Raw genomic sequence first — 20624 nt, 5'->3', positions numbered from 1 at the left:
CGTAGTTTTTGGGTCCCTTTGGGCGGTTTTTGGGCCTATTTTGCCCCTTTTTGGACCCTTTTGCCCCTTTTTGGACCCTTTTGCCCCTTTTTGGACCCTTTTGCCCCTTTTTGGGCCCCTTTCGGCGCTTTTGGGGCCCTTTCGTCCATTATTGGACTCTTTCACCCAATTTTAGGTCCTCTTTGGTAGTTTTTGGGTCCCTTTGGGCAATTTTTGGGTCTTTTTGGGTGGTTTTGGGACCCTTTTGCCCATTTTTGGGTCCCTTTCGCCCATTTTTGTTCCCCTTTGGGCCCTTTTGAGTCCCTTTTACCCATTTTTAGTCCTCTTTGGGCCCTTTTTGGGTCCCTTTTGCCCATTTTTAGTCCCCTTTTGCCCATTTTTAGTTCCCTTTGGGCCCATTTTTGGGTCCCTTTTGCCCATTTTCAGTCCCCTTTGGGCCCTTTTTGAGTCCCTTTTGCCCATTTTTGGGTCCCTTTTGCCCATTTTTGGGTCCCTTTTGCCCATTTTTGGTCCCCTTTGGGCCTTTTTTGAGTCCCTTTTGCCCATTTTTGGGTCCCTTTGTGCCCTTTTGAGTCCCTTTTGCCCATTTTTGTTCCCCTTTGGGCCCTTTTTGAGTCCCTTTTGCCCATTTTTAAGTCCCTTTTGGCCATTTTTGGTCCCCTTTGGGCCCTTTTGAGTCCCTTTTGCCCATTTTTGGGTCCCTTTTGCCCATTTTTGTTCCCCTTTGGGCCCTTTTTGAGTCCCTTTTGCCCATTTTTGGTCCCCTTTGGGCCCTTTTGAGTCCCTTTTGCCCATTTTTAGTCCCCTTTTGCCCATTTTTGAGTCCCTTTTGCCCATTTTTGAGTCCCTTTTGCCCATTTTTGGGTCCCTTTTGCCCATTTTTGAGTCCCTTTGGGCCCTTTTTGAGTCCCTATTGCCCATTTTTGTTCCCCTTTGGGCCCTTTTTGAGTCCCTTTTGCCCATTTTTGTTCCCCTTTGGGCCCTTTTTGAGTCCCTTTTGCCCATTTTTGTTCCCCTTTGGGCCCTTTTTGAGTCCCTTTTGCCCATTTTTGTTCCCCTTTTGCCCATTTTTGGGTCCCTTTTGCCCTTTTTGATTCCCTTTTGCCCATTTTTGGGTCCTTTTGGGCACTTTTTGGGTCCTTTCGGGCGCTTTTTGAGTCCCCTTTGCCCATTTTTCGGCCCCTTTGGGTGCTTTTTGGGTCCTTTTGGGCCCTTTTGAGTCCCTTTTCCCCATTTTTGGGTCCCTTTTGCCCATTTTTGGGTCCCTTTGGGCCCTTTTTGAGTCCCTTTTGCCCATTTTTGTTTCCCTTTGGGCCCTTTTTGAGTCCCTTTTCCCATTTTTGAGTCCCTTTTGCCCATTTTTGGGTCCCTTTTGCCCATTTTCAGTCCCCTTTGGGCCCTTTTGAGTCCCTTTTGCCCATTTTTGGGTCCCTTTGGGCCCTTTTTGAGTCCCTTTTGCCCATTTTTGTTTCCCTTTGGGCCCTTTTTGGGTCCCTTTTGCCCATTTTTGGTCCCCTTTTGCCCCTTTTTGTTCCCCTTTGGGCGGTTTTGGGGCCCTTTCAGCGCCGTTTGTGCCGCAGGGGAGGACGAAGAGGAGACCATTGCGGCGCAGGAGCGACTCGAGGGCGACGTCGACCACCAGCAGGAGCTCGACGACCTCGCCCGCGAGGGTACGGCACGCGTGGGCGACGGGGGACACGCGAGGGGACACGCTTGGAGGCGTATTGGCGTGTTCGAAGCGTGTTGGTGGCGTGTGGATGGCCTCTTGTTGCCTTTTGGAGCCATTTTGGTGTGTTTTTGGCGTGTTGATGGCGTGTGGATGGCCTCTTGTTGCCTTTTGGAGCCATTTTGGTGTGTTTTTGGCGTGTTGATGGCGTGTTGATGGCCTCTTGTTGCCTTTTGGAGCCATTTTGGTGTGTTTTTGGCGTGTTGGTGGCGTGTGGATGGCCTCTTGTTGCCTTTTGGAGCCATTTTGGTGTGTTAGTAGCGTGTTTTAGCGTGTTTGATGGCGTGTGGATGGCTTCTTGTTGCCTTTTGGAGCCATTTTGGTGTGTTAGTGGCGTGTTTTGGTGTGTTGATGGCATGTGGATGGCCTCTTGTTGCCTTCTGGAGCCATTTTGGTGTGTTAGTAGCGTGTTTTAGCGTGTTGGTGGCGTGTGGATGACCTCTTGTTGCCTTTTGGAGCCATTTTGGTGTGTTAGTAGCGTGTTTTAGCGTGTTTGATGGCATGTGGATGGCCTCTTGTTGCCTTCTGGAGCCATTTTGGTGTGTTAGTAGCGTGTTTTAGCATGTTTGATGGCATGTGGATGGCCTCTTGTTGCCTTCTGGAGCCATTTTGGCATGTTTTTGGCGTGTTGTTGGCGTGTGGATGGCCCATTGTTGCCTTTTGGAGCCATTTTGGTGTGTTTTTGGCGTGTTGATGGCGTGTGGAAGGCCTCTTGTTGCCTTTTGGAGCCATTTTGGTGTGTTGGTGGCGTGTGGATGGCCTCTTGTTGCCTTTTGGAGCCATTTTGGTGTGTTGTTGGCGTGTTGTTGGCGTGTGGATGGCCTCATGTTGCCTTCTGGAGCCATTTTGGTGTGTTGTTGGCGTGTTTTGGCGTGTTGATGGCGTGTGGATGACCTCTTGTTACCTTCTAGAGCCATTTTGGTGTGTCGTTGGCGTGTTGATGGCGTGTGGATGGCCTCTTGTTGCCTTTTGGAGCCATTTTGGTGTGTTTTTGGCGTGTTTTGGCGTGTGGATGGCCCATTGTTGCCTTTTGGAGCCATTTTGGTGTGTTGTTGGCGTGTTGGTGGCGTGTGGATGCCCTATTGTTGCCTTTTGGAGCCATTTTGATGTGTTTTTGGCGTGTTGATGGTGTGTGGATGGCCCATTGTTGCCTTTTGGAGCCATTTTGGTGTGTTAGTGGCGTGTTTTGGCGTGTTGATGGCGTGTGGATGGCCTCTTGTTGCCTTTTGGAGCCATTTTGGTGTGTTTTTAGCGTGTTGATGGTGTGTGGATGGCCCATTGTTGCCTTCTGGAGCCATTTTGGCGCGTTAGTGGCATGTTGATGGCGTGTTCTGGCGTGTTGGTGGCCTCTTGTTGCCTTTTGGAGCCATTTTGGTGTGTTGATGGCGTTTTTTGGCGTGTTGATGGCGTGTTGATGGCCTCTTGTTGCCTTTTGGAGCCATTTTGGTGTGTTTTTAGCGTGTTGATGGTGTGTGGATGGCCCATTGTTGCCTTCTGGAGCCATTTTGGCGCGTTAGTGGCATGTTGATGGCGTGTTCTGGCGTGTTGATGACCTCTTGTTGCCTTCTGGAGCCATTTTGGTGTGTTAGTGGCGTGTTTTGGCGTGTTGATGGCGTGTTGATGGCCTCTTGTTGCCTTTTGGAGCCATTTTGGTGTGTTGTTGGCGTGTTGATGGCGTGTGGATGGCCTCATGTTGCCTTTTGGTGCCATCTTGGCGTGTCGCTGGCGTGTTGTTGGCGTGTCGTTGGCGTGTCGGTGCTGAGGGGGGGTCATTGGTGCCGTGTTTTGGCGCAGGGGCGCTGCCGATGGAGGAACTGCTCCAACGTTACGCCGGTGCCTTCGCCGACTCCGACTGCGACTCCGCGCCCGCCGCCAGCAGCACCCGTTCCGGTAAGGGCACCCATGGGTGCTGGGGGGGGGAGGGTATGGGATCCATAGGAGCACCCATGGGTGCTCTGAGGTAGCTTCTGGGTCCTAAAGGCCTCTATCCAGGAGCTGTAGGGGCACCCATGGGTGCTGGGGAGTGGCTATAAGGGCACCTATGGGTGCTGGAGGGGGTTTAGGGGCCATAGGAGCACCCATGGGTGCTCTGGGGCACCTCCTGGGTCCTAAAAGACCTCCATCCAGGAGCTGTAGGGGCACCCATAGGAGCTGGGGGGGTCAATCCTGGGTCCTAAAGACCTCCATCCAGGAGCTGTAGGGGCACCCATAGGAGCTGGGGGGTCACTCCTGGGTCCTAAAGACCTCCATCCAGGAGCCATAGGAGCACCCATAGGTGCTGTAGGACCACCCTGAAGTGCCATAGGGGCACCCATGGGTGCTGAGGGGGTGCTATGGGGCCCTAGGGGCACTCCTGGGTCCTAAAGACCTCCATCCAAGAGCCATAGGAGCACCCATAGGTGCTATAGGACCACCCTGAAGTGCCATAGGGGCACCCATGGGTGCTGGGGAGGTACTATGGGGCCCTAAGGGCACTCCAGGGTCCTAAAGACCTCCATCCAGGAGCCATAGGAGCATCCATAGGTGCTGTAGGACCACCCTGAAGTGCCATAGGGGCACCCATGGGTGCTGGGGAGGTGCTATGGGGTCCTAAGTGCACTCCTGGGTCCTAAAGACCTCCATCCAGGAGCCATAGGAGCACCTATAGGTGCTGTAGGACCACCCTGAAGTGCCATAGGGGCACCCATGGGTGCTCTGGGGGCCATAGGGGCACTCCTGGGTCTTAAAGCCCTCCATTCAGGAGTCATAGGAGCACCCATAGGTGCTGTAGGACCACCCTGAAGTTCCATAGGGGCACCCATGGGTGCTGGGGAGGTGCTATGGGGCCCTAGGGGCACTCCTGGGTCCTAAAGACCTCCATCCAAGAGCCATAGGAGCACCCACAGGTGCTATAGGACCACCCTGAAGTGCCATAGGGGCACCCATGGGTGCTCTGGTGGCCATAGGGGCACTCCTGGGTCCTAAAGACCTCCATCCAGGAGCCATAGGAGCACCCATAGGTGCTGTAGGACCACCCTGAAGTGCCATAGGGGCACCCATGGGTGCTCTGGGGGCCATAGGGGCACTCCAGGGTCCTAAAGCCCTCCATCCAGGAGCCATAGGAGCACCCATAGGTGCTTTGGACCACCCTGAAGTGCCATAGGGGCACCCATGGGTGCTGAGGGGGTGCTATGGGGCCCTAGGGGCACTCCTGGGTCCTAAAGACCTCCATCCAAGAGCCATAGGAGCACCCATAGGTGCTGTAGGACCACCCCCAAGTGCCATAGGGGCACCCATGGGTGCTGAGGGGGCCATAGGGGCACTCCTGGGTCCTAAAGCCCTCCATCCAGGAGCCATAGGAGCACCCATAGGTGCAGTAGGACCACTCCCAAGTGCCATAGGGGAACCCATGGGTGCTGGGGCGGTGCTATGGGGCCATAGGGGCACTCATGGGTGCTCTGGGGCACCTCCTGGGTCCTAAAGACCTCCATCCAGGAGCCATAGGAGCACCCATAGGTGCTGTAGGACCACCCTGAAGTGCCATAGGACCACCCATGGGTGCTGTGGGGCCCTAAGGGCACTCCTGGGTCCTAAAGCCCTCCATCCAGGAGCCATAGGACCACTTTCAAGTGCCATAGGGGAACCCATGCATGCTCTGTGGTCACTCCTGGGTCCTAAAGACCTCCATCCTGGAGCCATAGGAGCACCCATAGGTGCTTTGGACCACCCTGAAGTGCCATAGGGGCACCCATGGGTGCTCTGGGGGCCATAGGGGCACCCATGGGTGCTGCCCTCACCCCCCGTGTCCCCCTTTTTCCCCCCCCCTCCCCCTCAGAGTCACCGGGAGCCGAAAGCGACGACGACGACGATGATGAAGACGATGAAGACGACGACGAAGACGACGACGACGAAGACGACGACGACGATGACGACGACGACGACGACCCCGAAGGCGACGCCTCCGTTCCCGAGGACCCTTCGCCGCCTCCCACCGCCCAAGAGCACCCAAAGGTCCCTCAACCCACCGCCGTCCCACCACCACCACCACCATCTCCACCACCACCACCACCACCACCACCTCCTTCTTCTTCTTCTTCTTCTGCCGCCGCTCCCAAGAAGGAGATCACCGACATCGCCGCCGCCGCCGAGAGCCTTCAACCCAAAGGCTACACCTTGGCCACCACTCAGGTATCTCCACGGCTTTTGGTGTCTCTTCTTCGTAGCGTCCATGGGTGGAGGAGATCCGTTTCATTTGGACCTCTCCATGGCTTTGATGTTGGGGTCTCCATGGCTTTGATGTTGGGGTCTCCATGGCTTTGACGTTGGGGTCTCCATGGCTTTGATGTTGGGGTCTCCATGGCTTTGATGTTGGGGTCTCCATGGCTTTGACGTTGGGGTCTCCATGGCTTTCATTTGGGGTCTCCATGGCTTTGACGTTGGGGTCTCCATGGCTTTGACGTTGGGGTCTCCATGGCTTTGACGTTGAGGTCTCCATGGCTTTGACGTTGGGGTCTCCATGGCTTTGACGTTGGGGTCTCCATGGCTTTGACGTTGGGGTCTCCATGGCTTTGACGTTGGGGTCTCCATGGCTTTGACGTTGGGGTCTCCATGGCTTTGACGTTGGGGTCTCCATGGCTTTGATGTTGGGGTCTCCATGGCTTTGACGTTGGGGTCTCCATGGCTTTGACGTTGGGGTCTCCATGGCTTTGATGTTGGGGTCTCCATGGCTTTGACGTTGGGGTCTCCATGGCTTTGACGTTGGGGTCTCCATGGCTTTGACGTTGAGGTCTCCATGGCTTTGACGTTGGGGTCTCCATGGCTTTGATGTTGAGGTCTCCATGGCTTTGGTGTTGACGTCTCCATGGCTCTGATGTTGACCTCTGGTGGTCCTTCTCCTCCAGGTGAAGACCCCCATCCCGCACCTCCTCCGGGGCACTCTCCGCGAGTACCAACACATCGGTCTCGAGTGGTTGGTGACGATGTACGAGAAGAAACTCAACGGCATTTTGGCCGACGAAATGGGCCTCGGGAAGACCATCCAAACCATCGCCCTCCTCGCCCACCTCGCCTGCCAGAAGGGTGAGGGACACCGGCGCCGCACCCGCGGACCTTCGCAGGAGCTTTGGGGACCTTCGCAGGAGCTTTGGGGACCTTCTCAGGAGCTTTGAGGGTCTTCTCAGGAGCTTTGAGGGTCTTCTCAGGAGCTTTGAGGGTCTTCTGAGGAGCTTTGGGGGTCTTCTGAGGAGCTTTGAGGGTCTTCTGAGGAGCTTTGGGGGTCTTCAGAGTCCATCTGAGGAGCTTTGGAGTCTTCAGAGGAGCTTTGGGGGTCTTCTGAGGAGCTTTGGGGGTCTTCAGAGTCCATCTGAGGAGCTTTGGGGTCTTCAGAGGAGCTTTGAGGGTCTTCAGAGGAGCTTTGAGGGTCTTCTGAGGAGCTTTGGGTGGTTTGGAGTCCATCTGAGGAGCTTTGGGGTCTTCAGAGGAGCTTTGGAGACCTTCGGAGGAGCTTTGGGGACCTTCTGAGGAGCTTTAGGGGTCTTCAGAGGAGCTTTGGGGTCTTCTGAGGACCTTTGGGGGTCTTCAGAGGAGCTTTGAGGGTCTTCAGAGGAGCTTTGAGGGTCTTCAGAGGAGCTTTGAGGGTCTTCAGAGGAGCTTTGGGGGTCTTCAGAGGAGCTTTGGGGGTCTCCTGAGGAGCTTTGAGGGTCTTCAGAGGAGCTTTGAGGGTCTTCAGAGGAGCTTTGGGGTCTTCAGAGGAGCTTTGGGGTCTTCAGAGGAGCTTTGAGGGTCTTCAGAGGAGCTTTGGGGACCTTCTGAGGAGCTTTGAGGACCTTCTGAGGAGCTTTGGGGACCTTCTGAGGAGCTTTGGGGTCTTCAGAGGAGCTTTGGGGTCTTCTGAGGAGCTTTGGGGGTCTTCAGAGGAGCTTTGAGGGTCTTCTGAGGAGCTTTGGGGGTCTTCTGAGGAGCTTTGAGGGTCTTCTGAGGAGCTTTGGGGTCTCTCTGAGGAGCTTTGGGGTCTCTCTGAGGAGCTTTGGGGTCTCTCTGAGGAGCTTTGGGGTCTTCAGAGGAGCTTTGGGGGTCTTCTGAGGAGCTTTGGGTGGTTTGGAGTCCATCTGAGGAGCTTTGAGGGTCTTCTGAGGAGCTTTGAGGGTCTTCAGAGGAGCTTTGGGGGTCTTCTGAGGAGCTTTGGGGTCTTCAGAGGAGCTTTGAGGGTCTTCAGAGGAGCTTTGAGGGTCTTCAGAGGAGCTTTGAGGGTCTTCAGAGGAGCTTTGAGGGTCTTCAGAGGAGCTTTGGGGTCTTCAGAGGAGCTTTGAGGTCTTCTGAGGAGCTTTCATAGATTCCTGAAGGTCCTCCAAACCCCAATGTCCTCCTGAAGGTCCTCCAAACCCCAATGTCCTTCTGAAGGTCCTCCAAATCCCAATGGGTTTCTGAAGGTCCTCCAAACCCCAAAGGGTTCTGAAGGTCCTCCAAACCCCAAAGGGTTCTGAAGGTCCTCCAAACCCCAATGGGTTCTGAAGGTCCTCCAAACCCCAATGGCTTCTGAAGGTCCTCCAAACCCCAATGGGTTCCTGGTGGACCTCCATACCTTCTTCCATCCCAATGGGTTCCTGGAGGTTCTCCAAACCCCAAAGGGTTCCTGGTGGACCTCCATAACTTCTTCCATCCCAATGGTTTCCTTGAGGTTCCTCGAGCTCCGATGGGTTCCTGGTGGACCTCCATGACTTCTCCAACCCCTGATGGGTTCCTGGAGGTCCTCCAAACCCCAATGGGTTCTGAAGGTCCTCCAAACCCCAATGGATTCCTGGTGGACCTCCATACCTTCTTCCATCCCAATGGGTTCCTGGAGGTTCCTGGAGCTCCGATGGGTTCCTGGTGGACCTCCATGCCTTCTCCGTGGCCGGATGGGCCCCTGAAGGTCCTCTTTGGGTCCCCCCGCAGGCAGTTGGGGTCCCCACCTCATCATCGTCCCCACCAGTGTGATCCTCAACTGGGAGATGGAGCTCAAGCGGTGGTGTCCCAGCTTCAAGATCTTAACCTACTACGGAGCTCAGAAGGAGCGGCGCCTCAAGCGGCAGGTGGGGAACCCCAAAAGGGACCCCCAAACGGACCCCAAACGGACCCCAAACGGACCATAACGAACCCCCAAATGGACCCCCAAATGGACCCCCAAAAGAACCCCCAAATGGACCATAATGAACCCCCAAAAGAACCCCCAAATGGACCATAATGAACCCCCAAAAGGACCCCCAAATGGACCATAATGAACCCCCAAAAGAACCCCCAATGAACCCCCAAATGGACCCCCAAACGGACCCCCAAACGAACCCCCAATGAACCCCCAAATGGACCCCCAAACGAACCCCCAAACGAACCCCCAAACGAACCCCCAATGAACCCCCAAATGGACCCCCAAATGGACCCCCAAACGGACCCCCAAACGGGCCATAACGAACCCCAAATGGACTCCCAAATGAACCCCCAAAAGGACCCCCAAATGGACCCCCAATTGGGCCATAACGAACCCCAAATGGACCCCCAAACGGACCCCCAAACGGACCCCCAAAAGGACCCCCAAATGGACCCCCAAACGGACCCCCAAACGGACCCCCAAAAGGACCCCCAAATGGACCCCCAAACGGACCCCCAAATGGACCCCCAAATGGACCCCGAAATGGACCCCCAATGAACCCCCAAACGAACCCCCAAACGGACCCCCAAATGGACCCCCAAACGGGCCATAACGAACCCCAAATGGACTCCCAAATGGACCCCCAAAAGAACCCCCAAAAGAACCCCCAAAAGGACCCCCAAATGGACCCCCAAATGGACCCCCAATTGGGCCATAACGAACCCCAAACGGACCCCCAAATGGACCATAACGAACCCCCAATGGACCCCCAAATGGACCCCCAAATGAACCCCCAAATGGACCCCCAAATGGACCCCCAAAAGAACCCCCAAATGGACCGCCAAAAAACCCCAAAAGAACCCCCAAAAGAACCCCCAAACGAACCCATTTTTGGGGTATCTCAACATGGATCGAAGTCCAAAAGTCCTCAAAGTCCAAAATGTGTCGAACCCCAAAAGTCATTGAACCCCAAAACTCAAACTCCAATAAATATCGAACCCCAACCCCTACTGAACCCCAACCCCTACTGAACCCCAAACCCTACTGAACCCCAACCCCTACTGAACCCCAACCCCTATTGAACCCCAACCCCTACTGAACCCCAAACCCCTACTGAACCCCAACCCCTACTGAACCCCAACCCCTATTGAACCCCAACCCATACTGAACCCCAACCCCTACTGAACCCCAACCCCTACTGAACCCCAACCCCTATTGAACCCCAACCCCTACTGAACCCCAAACCCCTATTGAACCCCAACCCCTACTGAACCCCAACCCCTACTGAACCCCAACCCCTACTGAACCCCAAACCCCTATTGAACCCCAAACCCCTATTGAACCCCAACCCCTATTGAACCCCAAACCCTATTGAACCCCAACCCCTATTGAACCCCAACCCCTACTGAACCCCAACCCCTATTGAACCCCAACCCCTATTGAACCCCAACCCCTACTGAACCCCAAACCCCTACTGAACCCCAACCCCTACTGAACCCCAACCCCTATTGAACCCCAACCCCTACTGAACCCCAACCCCTACTGAACCCCAAACCCCTATTGAACCCCAACCCCTACTGAACCCCAACCCCTATTGAACCCCAAACCCCTATTGAACCCCAACCCCTGTTGAACCCCAACCCCTATTGAACCCCAACCCCTATTGAACCCCAACCCCTACTGAACCCCAACCCCTACTGAACCCCCACTTTTCCTCCTCCTCTTCCCCCGCGCAGGGTTGGACCAAACCCAACGCCTTCCACGTGTGCATCACCTCCTACAAATTGGTCCTCCAGGACCACCAGGCGTTCCGCAGGAAAAATTGGAAGTACCTCATCCTCGACGAAGCGCAGAACATTAAGAACTTCAAATCGCAGCGCTGGCAGTCGCTCCTCAACTTCAATAGGTCCGAAACGGGGACCCCCGGGGGCTTTGGGATCCGGTTTGGGGGGATTTGGTCCCATTTTGGAGGGGTTTGGCCCCGTTTTGGGGGGATTTGGCCCCATTTTGAGTGAATTTGATCCCATTTTGGGGAGATTCAACCCCATTTTACGTAGAATGAACGCCATTTTGGGTGGATTTGACCCCATTTTGAGTAGAATTGACCCCATTTTGGGTGAATTTGGCCCCATTTTAGGTAGAATTGAGCCCATTTTGGGTGAATTTGGCCCCATTTTAGGTAGAATTGACCCCATTTTGGGGGGATTTGGCCCTGTTTTAAGGGGTTTGGCCCCGTTTTGGGGGGGTTTGGCCCCGTTTTGGGGGGATTTGGCCCTGTTTTGGGTGGGTTTGGCCCCGTTTTGGAGGGGTTTGGCCCCATTTTAGGGGGTTTGGCCCCATTTTGGGGGGGTTTGGCCCCGTTTTGGGGGGGTTTGGCCCCGTTTTGTGGAGATTTGGCCCCGTTTTGAGGGAATTTGACCCCATTTTGGGGGGATTCGACCCCATTTTACGTAGAATGAACGCCATTTTGGGTGGATTCGACCCCATTTTGAGGGAATTTGGCCCCATTTTGAGTAGAATTGAGCCCATATTGGGTGAATTTGGCCCCATTTTAGGTAGAATTGATCCCATTTTGGGGGGATTTGGCCCCGTTTTAGGGGGTTTGGCCCCGTTTTAGGGGGTTTGGTTCCATTTTGGGGGGTTTGGCTCCGTTTTGGGGGGGGTTGGCCCCGTTTTGGGGGGGGTTGGCCCCGTTTTGGGGGGTTTGGCCCCGTTTTGGGGGGGTTTGGCCCCGTTTTAAGGGGGTTTGGCCCCGTTTTGGGAGGATTCGGCCCTGCTTTGGGGAGGTTTGGCCCCGTTTTGGGGGGATTTGGTCCCATTTTAAGGGGCTTGGCCCCGATTTGGGGGGATTTTGCCCCGCTTTGGGGGGTTTGGCCCCGTTTTGGGTGGATTTGGCCCTGTTTTGGGGGGATTCGGCCCTGCTTTGGGGAGGTTTGGCCCCGTTTTGGGGGGATTTGGTCCCATTTTAAGGGGTTTGGCCCCGATTTGGGGGGATTTTGCCCCGCTTTGGGGGATTTGGCCCCATTTTAGGGGGTTTGGTCCCATTTTGGGGGGTTTGGCTCCGTTTTGGGGGGATTTGGCCCCGTTTTGAGGGAATTTGACCCCATTTTGGGGGGATTCGACCCCATTTTACGTGGAATGAACACCATTTTGGGGGGATTTGACCCCATTTTGAGGGAATTTGGCCCCATTTTGAGTAGAATTGAGCCCATATTGGGTGAATTTGGCCCCATTGTAGGTAGAATTGACCCAATTTTGGAGGATTTGGCCCCATTTTGGGGGGATTTGGCCCCGTTTTGGGGGGGTTTGGCCCCGATTTGGGGGGATTTGGCCCCGTTTTGGGGGGATTTGGCCCCATTTTAGGTAGAATGGACCCCATTTTGGGGGGATTTGGCCCCGTTTTGGGGGGATTTGGCCCCGTTTTGGGGGGGTTTGGCCCCATTTTGAGTGAATTTGACCCCATTTTGGGGGGATTCAACCCTATTTTACGTAGAATGAACGCCATTTTGGGGGGATTCGACCCCATTTTGAGGGAATTTGGCCCCATTTTGGGTAGAATTGATCCCATATTGGGTGAATTTGGCCCCATTTTAGGTAGAATTGAGCCCATATTGGGTGAATTTGGCCCCATTTTAGGTAGAATTGAGCCCATATTGGGTGAATTTGGCCCCATTTTAGGTAGAATTGACCCCATTTTGGAGGATTTGGCCCCGTTTTGGGGGGGTTTGGCCCCGTTTTGGGGGGATTTGGTCCCATTTTAAGGGGTTTGGCCCCGTTTTGGGGGGATTTGGCCCCGTTTTAGGGGGTTTGGCCCCGTTTTGGGGGGATTTGGCCCCATTTTGAGTAGAATTGATGCCATTTTCGGTGGGTTTGACCCCATTTTTGGTGGATTTAATCCCATTTTAGGTAGAATTGACCCCATTTTGAGTGGGTTTGGCCCCATTTTGGGTGAATTTGATCCATTTTGGGCAAATTTGATCCATTTTGGATGGATTTGACCCTATTTTTGGTGGGTTTGACCCCATTTTGGGGGGATTTGACTCATTTTGGTTGGATTTGATCCCATTTTGAGTACAATTGACACCATTTTGGGGGGATTTGGCCCCATTTTGAGTGAATTTGACCCCATTTTGGGTGGGTTTGGCCCTATTTTGGGGGGATTTTGCCCCATTTTGAGTGGGTTTGATCCCATTTTAGGTAGAATTGACCCCATTCTGAGTGAATTTGACCTCATTTGGTTGGATTTAACCCCATTTTAGTTGCTCCATAGACCCTTTTAGTTGCCCCAAAGATGCCTTTGAGCACCCATGGGTGCTCTCTGACTCCCTGGGACCACCCATGGGTGCTCTGGGACCACTTGGAACCCCCTTTAGATGCCTTCTAACCCCTTCTTGTTCCCCTTTAGCCCCATTTAGTTGCCCCATAGACCCTTTTAGTGGCCCCGGAGGTGGTTTTGGTGGCCCCAAAGATACCTTTGAGCACCCATGGGTGCTCTCTGACTCCCTGGGGCCACCCATGGGTGCTCTGGGACCACTTGGAACCCCCTTTAGATGCCTTCTAACCCCTTTCGGTTGCCCTTTAGCCCCTTTCAGTTGCCCCATAGACCCTTTTATTTGCCCCAAAGATGGTTTTGGTTGCCCCAAAGATGCCTTTGAGCACCCATGGGTGCTCTATGACTCCCTGGGGCCACCCATGGGTGCTCTGGGACCACTTGGAACCCCCTTGAGATCCCTTCTAACCCCTTTCAGTTGCCCTTTAGCCCCTTTTAGTTGCCCCATAGACCCTTTTAGTAGCCCCAGAGGTGGTTTTGGTTGCCCCAAAGATGCCTTTGAGCACCCATGGGTGCTCTATGACTCCCTGGAACCACCCATGGGTGCTCTGGGACCACTTGGAACCCCCTTTAGATGCCTTCTAACCCCTTTCGGTTGCCCTTTAGCCCCTTTTAGTTGCCCTTTAGCACCTTTTAGTTGCCCCATAGACCCTTTTAGTAGCCCCGGAGGTGGTTTTGGTTGCCCCAAAGATGCCTTTGAGCACCCATGGGTGCTCTATGACTCCCTGGGGCCACCCATGGCTGCTCTGAGACCACTTGGAACCCTCTTTAGATGCCTTCTAACCCCTTTCGGTTGCCCTTTAGCCCCTTTCAGTTGCCCCATAGACCCTTTTAGTTGCCCCAGAGGTGGTTTTGGTGGCCCCAAAGATTGTTTTGGTTGCCCCAAAGATGCCTTTGAGCACCCATGGGTGCTCTCTGACTCCCTGGGACCACCCATGGGTGCTCTGGGACCACTTGGAACCCCCTTTAGATGCCTTCTAACCCCTTTCGGTTGCCCTTTACCTCCTTTAAGTTGCCCCATAGACCCTTTTATTTGCCCCAGAGGTGGTTTTGGTGGCCCCAAAGATGCCTTTGAGCACCCATGGGTGCTCTCTGACTCCCTGGGACCACCCATGGGTGCTCTGAGACCACTTGGAACCCCCTTTAGATCCCTTCTAACCCCTTCTTGTTCCCCTTTAGCCCCTTTTAGTTGCCCCATAGCCCCTTTTAGTTGCCCCAGAGGTGGTTTTGGTGGCCCCAAAGATGGTTTTGGTTGCCCCAAAGATGCCTTTGAGCACCCATGGGTGCTCTATGACTACCTGGGGCCACCCATGGGTGCTGTGGGACCACTTGGAACCCCCTTTAGATCCCTTCTAACCCCTTTTGGTTGCCCTTTAGCCCCTTTTAGTTGCCCCATAGACCCTTTTATTTGCCCCAGAGGTGGTTTTGGTGGCCCCAAAGATGCCTTTGAGCACCCATGGGTGCTCTATGACTCCCTGGGGCCACCCATGGGTGCTCTGGGACCACTTGGAACCCCCTTTAGATCCCTTCTAACCCCTTTCAGTTGCCCTTTAGCCCCTTTTAGTTGCCCCATAGACCCTTTTAGTAGCCCTGGAGGTGGTTTTGGTTGCCCCAAAGATGCCTTTGAGCACCCATGGGTGCTCTCTGACTCCCTGGGACCACCCATGGGTGCTCTGGGACCACTTGGAACCCCCCTTAGATCCCTTCTAACCCCTTTCAGTTGCCCCATAGACCCTTTTAGTTGCCCCATAGCCCCTTTTAGTAGCCCCGGAGGTGGTTTTGGTGGCCCCAAAGATGCCTTTGAGCACCCATGGGTGCTCTCTGACTCCCTGGGACCACCCATGGGTGCTCTGGGACCACTTGGAACCCCCTTTAGATCCCTTCTAACCCCTTCTTGTTCCCCTTTAGCCCCATTTAGTTGCCCCATAGCCCCTTTTAGTAGCCCCGGCGGTGGTTTTGGTGGCCCTCGGGGGAGCACCCATGGGTGCTGACGCCCTTTACCCGCAGCCAACGTCGGCTGCTGCTGACGGGAACGCCGCTGCAGAACAGTTTGATGGAGCTGTGGTCGCTGATGCATTTCCTGATGCCGCGCGTCTTCCAATCCCACCGGGAATTCAAGGAGTGGTTCGCCAACCCCTTGGCCGGAATGATCGAAGGGAGCCAAGAGTATAACGAGGGCCTCGTGAAGCGCCTCCATAAGGTCTGGAAGGGGCGGAGGGAAGGGGGTTTGGACCCATCTTGGGTGGATTTGATCCGTTTTGGGGGGATTTGGCCCCATTTTAGGTAGAATGGACCCCATTTTGAGTGAATTTGGCCCCATTTTGGGCGGATTTGACCCCATTTTGGGCGGATTTGACCCCATTTTGGGTGGATTTGACCCCATTTTGGGTGGATTTGACCCCATTTTGGGTGAATTTGATCCATTTTGGGTGGATTCGACCCCATTTTGGGTGGATTCGACCCCATTTTGGGTGGATTTGACCCCATTTTGGGCAAATTTGATCCAACTTGGTTGAATTTGATCCATTTTGGGTGGATTTGATCCATTTTGGGTGGATTTGACCCCACTTTGGGTGGATTTGACCCCACTTTGGGTGGATTTGACCCCATTTTGGGTGGATTTGACCCCATTTTGGGTGGATTTGACCCCACTTTGGGTGGATTTGACCCCATTTTGGTTGAATTTGATCCATTTTGGACGGATTCGACCCCATTTTGGGTGGATTTGATACCATCTTGGGTGGATTTGATCCATTTTAGGTGGATTTGATCCCATTTTGGGTGGATTTGACCCCATTTTGGGTGGATTTGATCCATTTTGGGCAAATTTGACCCCATTTTGGGTGGATTTGACCCCATTTTGGGTGGATTTGACCCCATTTTGGGTGAATTTGACCCCATTTTGGGCAAATTTGATCCAATTTGGTTGAATTTGATCCATTTTGGGCGGATTTGACCCCATTTTGGGCGGATTTGACCCCATTTTGGGTGGATTTGACCCCATTTTGGGTGGATTTGACGCCATTTTGGGTGGATTTGACCCCATTTTGGGTGAATTTGATCCATTTTGGGTGAATTTGACCCCATTTTGGGTGAATTTGACCCCATTTTGGGTGGATTTGACCCCATTTTGGGTGGTTTTGATCCATTTTGGGTGGATTCGACGCCATTTTGGGTGAATTTGATCCCATTTTGGGTGGATTCAACCCCATTTTGAGTGAATTTGGTCCCATTTTAGGGGAATTTGATCCATTTTGGGTGAATTTGATCCATTTTGGGTGAATTTGATCCATTTTGGGTGGATTTGATCCATTTTGGGCGAATTTGATCCATTTTGAGTGAATTTGATCCATTTTGGGTGGATTTGACGCCATTTTGGGTGGATTTGACCCCATTTTGGGTGCATTTGACCCCATTTTGGGTGGGTTTGACCCATTTTGATTGGTTTCGACCGCGCTTTTCCCCCTCGCGGCCCTTCTCTCCTCTGCTTATTATGGGATGCCGCCCTCGGCGCAGGTCCTTCGGCCCTTCCTGCTGCGCCGCCTCAAGGTGGACGTGGAGAAGCAGATGCCCAAGAAATACGAACACGTCCTTCGCTGCCGCCTCTCCAAGCGCCAACGCTTCCTCTACGACGACTTCATGGGCCAAGCGAGGTGGGCCCCGTTTCGGGGTATTTGGCCCCGTTTTGGGGCGATTCGGCCCCGTTTTGGGTGGATTTGACCCCATTTTGGGTGGATTCGAACCCATTTTGGGTGGATTCGACCCCATTTTGGGTGAATTTGACCCATTTTGGGTGGATTCGACCCCATTTTGAGTAGAATTGACCCCATTTTGGGTGAATTTGACCCCATTTTAAGTACAATTGACGCCATTTTGTGTGGATTCGACCCCATTTTAAGTGCAATTGACCCCATTTTGGGTGGATTTGACCCCATTTTGGGTGGATTTGACGCCATTTTGGGTGGATTTGACCCCATTTTGGGTGGATTTGACCCCATTTTGAGTAGAATTGACCCCATTTTGGGTGAATTTGACCCCATTTTGGGTGGATTTGACCCCATTTTGGGTGGATTTGACCCCATTTTAAGTACAATTGATGCCATTTTTTGTGGGTTTGACGCCATTTTGATTGGATTCAACCCCATTTTCAGTACAAGTGATGCCATTTTGGGTGGATTTGACCCCATTTTAAGTAGAATCGACGCCATTTTGGGTGGATTCGACCCCATTTTGAGTAGAATTGACCCCATTTTGGGTGGATTTGACCCCATTTTAAGTACAATTGACGCCATTTTGTGTGGATTCGACGCCATTTTGGTTGCGTTTTACCCCATTTTGGGTGGATTTGACGCCATTTGGGTGCATTCGACACCATTTTGAGTAGAATTGACGCCATTTTGGGTGGATTTGATGCCATTTTAAGTACAATTGACGCCATTTTTTGTGTGTTTGATGCCATTTTGGTTGCGTTTTACCCCATTTTAGGTGGATTTGACGCCATTTTGGGTGGATTTGACCCCATTTTGATTGGGTTTGCCGCCATTTTGGGTGGATCCGACCCATTTTAAGTACAATTGGCGCCCTTTTTGTGGGTTTGACGCCATTTTGTGTGGGTTTGACGCCATTTTGTGTGGGTTTGACGCCATTTTGGGTGGATTTGACCCCATTTTGATTGGGTTTGCCGCCATTTTAGGTGGATTCGACCCATTTTAAGTACAATTGACGCCATTTTGGGTGGATTCGACGCCATTTTAAGTACAATTGGCGCCATTTTTTGTGGGTTTGACGCCATTTTGATGGGATTTGACGCCATTTTGGGTGGATTCAACCCCATTTTGATTGGATTTGACCCCATTTTGGGTGGATTTGACCCATTTTAAGTACAATTGATGCCATTTTGGGTGGATTTGACGCCATTTTAAGTACAATTGGTGCCATTTTTTGTGGGTTTGACGCCATTTTGGGTGGGTTTGACACCATTTTGAGTGGGTTTGATGCCATTTTGATTGATTTGACGCCATTTTGATTGGATTTGACGCCATTTTGATGGGATTTGCCGCCATTTAGGGTGGATTTTGCCCCCCTTCCGGTGGGCTCCGCCCCGTGACGCCCTCGTTTTCCCGCAGCACCAAAGCCACGCTGGCGAGCGGTCACTTCATGAGCGTCATCAACGTTCTGATGCAGCTGCGCAAGGTCTGTAACCACCCGGACCTCTTCGAGCCGCGTCCCGTCCACTCGCCCTTCATCACCGAAGGCCTCACCTTCGTCACCGCCGCCCTCGTCCTCCGCGCCCTCGACCGCGACCCCTTCAAGGTGACCTTCTCCGTGGCCTCCACGCCGCCACGGAGAACCCTTGGGGGGCGGAAGGGGACACCGCGAGGGCTCCTGGTGGGGTGGAGGAGCTCTGGGGGCCTCGTGGTGGCACTTCAGAAGCTCTGGTGGCCTCGTGGTGGCACTTGAGGAGCTGTGGTGGCCTCGTGGTGGCACTTGAGGTCTTGAGTTGCCTTCATGGTGGCACTTGAGGAGCTGTGGTGGCTTCATGGTGGCACTTGAGGAGCTCTGGTGGCACTTGAGGAGCTCTGGTGGCCTCGTGGTGGCACTGGAGAACCTGAAGTGGCCTCGTGGTGGCACTTGAGGACTTAAAGTGGCTTCATGGTGGCACTTGAGGACCTTTAGTGGCCTCGTGGTGGCACTTGAGGTCTTGAGTTGCCTTCATGGTGGCACTTGAGGAGCTGTGGTGGCTTCATGGTGGCACTTGAGGAGCTCTGGTGGCCTCGTGGTGGCACTTGAGGAGCTGTGGTGGCCTCGTGGTGGCACTTGAAGAGCTGTGGTGGCCTCGTGGTGGCACTTGAGGACTTGACGTGGCTTCACGGTGGCACTTGAGGACCTTTAGTGGCCTCGTGGTGGCATTTGAGGAGCTGTGGTGCCTTCATGGTGGCACTTGAGGACTTAAAGTGGCTTCATGGTGGCACTTGAGGTCTTGAGGTGGCCTCGTGGTGGCACTTGAGAAGCTGTGGTGGCCTCGTGGTGGCACTTGAGGACTTGAAGTGGCTTCATGGTGGCACTTGAGGACTTAAAAGTGGCTTCATGGTGGCACTGGAGGAGCTCTGGTGGCACTTGAGGAGCTGTGGTGGCCTCATGGTGGCACTTGAGGACTTAAGGTGGCTTCATGGTGGCACTTGAGGACCTTTAGTGGCCTCGTGGTGGCACTTGAGGTCTTGAGTTGCCTTCATGGTGGCACTTGAGGAGCTGTGGTGGCTTCATGGTGGTACTTGAGGAGCTCTGGTGGCACTTGAGGAGCTCTGGTGGCCTTGTGGTGGTACTTGAGGTCTTGAGGTGGCCTCGTGGTGGCACTTGAGGACTTAAAGTGGCCTCGTGGTGGCACTTGAGGACCTGAAGTGGCTTCATGGTGGCACTTGAGGACCTTTAGTGGCCTCGTGGTGGCACTTGAGGACTTGAAGTAGCCTCATGGTGGCACTTGAGGAGCTGTGGTGGCTTCGTGGTGGCACTGGAGGACTTGAAGTGGCCTCGTGGTGGCACTTGAGGAGCTGTGGTGCCTTCATGGTGGCACTTGAGGAGCTGTGGTGGCCTCGTGGTGGCACTGGAGGACTTGAAGTGGCCTCGTGGTGGCACTTGAGGAGCTGTGGTGGCCTCATGGTGGCACTTGAGGTCTTGAAGTGGCCTCGTGGTGGCACTTGAGGAGCTCTGGTGGCACTTGAGGAGCTCTGGTGGCCTCGTGGTGGCACTTGAGGACTTGAAGTGGATTCATGGTGGCACTTGAGGAGCTGTGGTGGCCTTGTGGTGGCACTTGAGGTCTTGAAGTGGCCTCGTGGTGGCACTTGAGGAGCTCTGGTGGCACTTGAGGAGCTCTGGTGGCCTCGTGGTGGCACTTGAGGACTTGAAGTGGATTCATGGTGGCACTTGAGGAGCTGTGGTGGCCTCATGGTGGCACTTGAGGACCTTTAGTAGCCTCATGGTGGCACTTGAGGAGCTGTGGTGGCTTCGTGGTGGCACTTGAGGACTTGAAGTGGCCTCGTGGTGGCACTGGAGGAGCTGTGGTGGCCTCGTGGTGGCACTTGAGGAGCTGTGGTGCCTTCATGGTGGCACTTGAGGAGCTGTGGTGGCCTCGTGGTGGCACTGGAGGACTTGAAGTGGCCTCGTGGTGGCACTTGAGGTCTTGAGTTGCCTTCATGGTGGCACTTGAGGAGCTGTGGTGGCCTCATGGTGGCACTTGAGGACTTAAAGTGGCTTCATGGTGGCACTTGAGGACCTTTAGTGGCCTCGTGGTGGCACTTGAGGAGCTGTGGTGCCTTCATGGTGGCACTTGAGGAGCTATGGTGGCTTCGTGGTGGCACTGGAGGACTTGAAGTGGCCTCGTGGTGGCACTTGAGGACAGGAGTTGCCTTCATGGTGGCACTGGAGGAGCTGTGGTGGCCTCGTGGTGGCACTGGAGGACCTGAATTGGC

At 54.0% G+C, this 20624-nt stretch overlaps 1 protein-coding gene across 1 annotated transcript in view; it reads left to right on the top strand.

Moving 5' to 3' along the window:
- SRCAP (Snf2 related CREBBP activator protein) overlaps positions 1-20624 on the top strand; it is a 79706-nt gene that overhangs the window by 19294 nt on the left and 39788 nt on the right. The window contains exons 10-18 of the mRNA XM_054053019.1: positions 1581-1670; positions 3521-3616; positions 5541-5893; positions 6607-6784; positions 8639-8775; positions 10565-10734; positions 15166-15358; positions 16675-16811; positions 18285-18471. Of these exons, the coding sequence (XP_053908994.1) occupies positions 1581-1670; positions 3521-3616; positions 5541-5893; positions 6607-6784; positions 8639-8775; positions 10565-10734; positions 15166-15358; positions 16675-16811; positions 18285-18471 (1541 nt within the window). The remainder of the gene's footprint in view (positions 1-1580; positions 1671-3520; positions 3617-5540; positions 5894-6606; positions 6785-8638; positions 8776-10564; positions 10735-15165; positions 15359-16674; positions 16812-18284; positions 18472-20624) is intronic.

This window comes from Cuculus canorus, chromosome 38, assembly GCF_017976375.1.
Source record: "Cuculus canorus isolate bCucCan1 chromosome 38, bCucCan1.pri, whole genome shotgun sequence".
Taxonomy (NCBI): Eukaryota; Metazoa; Chordata; class Aves; order Cuculiformes; family Cuculidae; genus Cuculus; species Cuculus canorus.
Note: the sequence above shows the minus strand (reverse complement) of the source record. Positions and strands in the feature narration are given on the sequence as shown.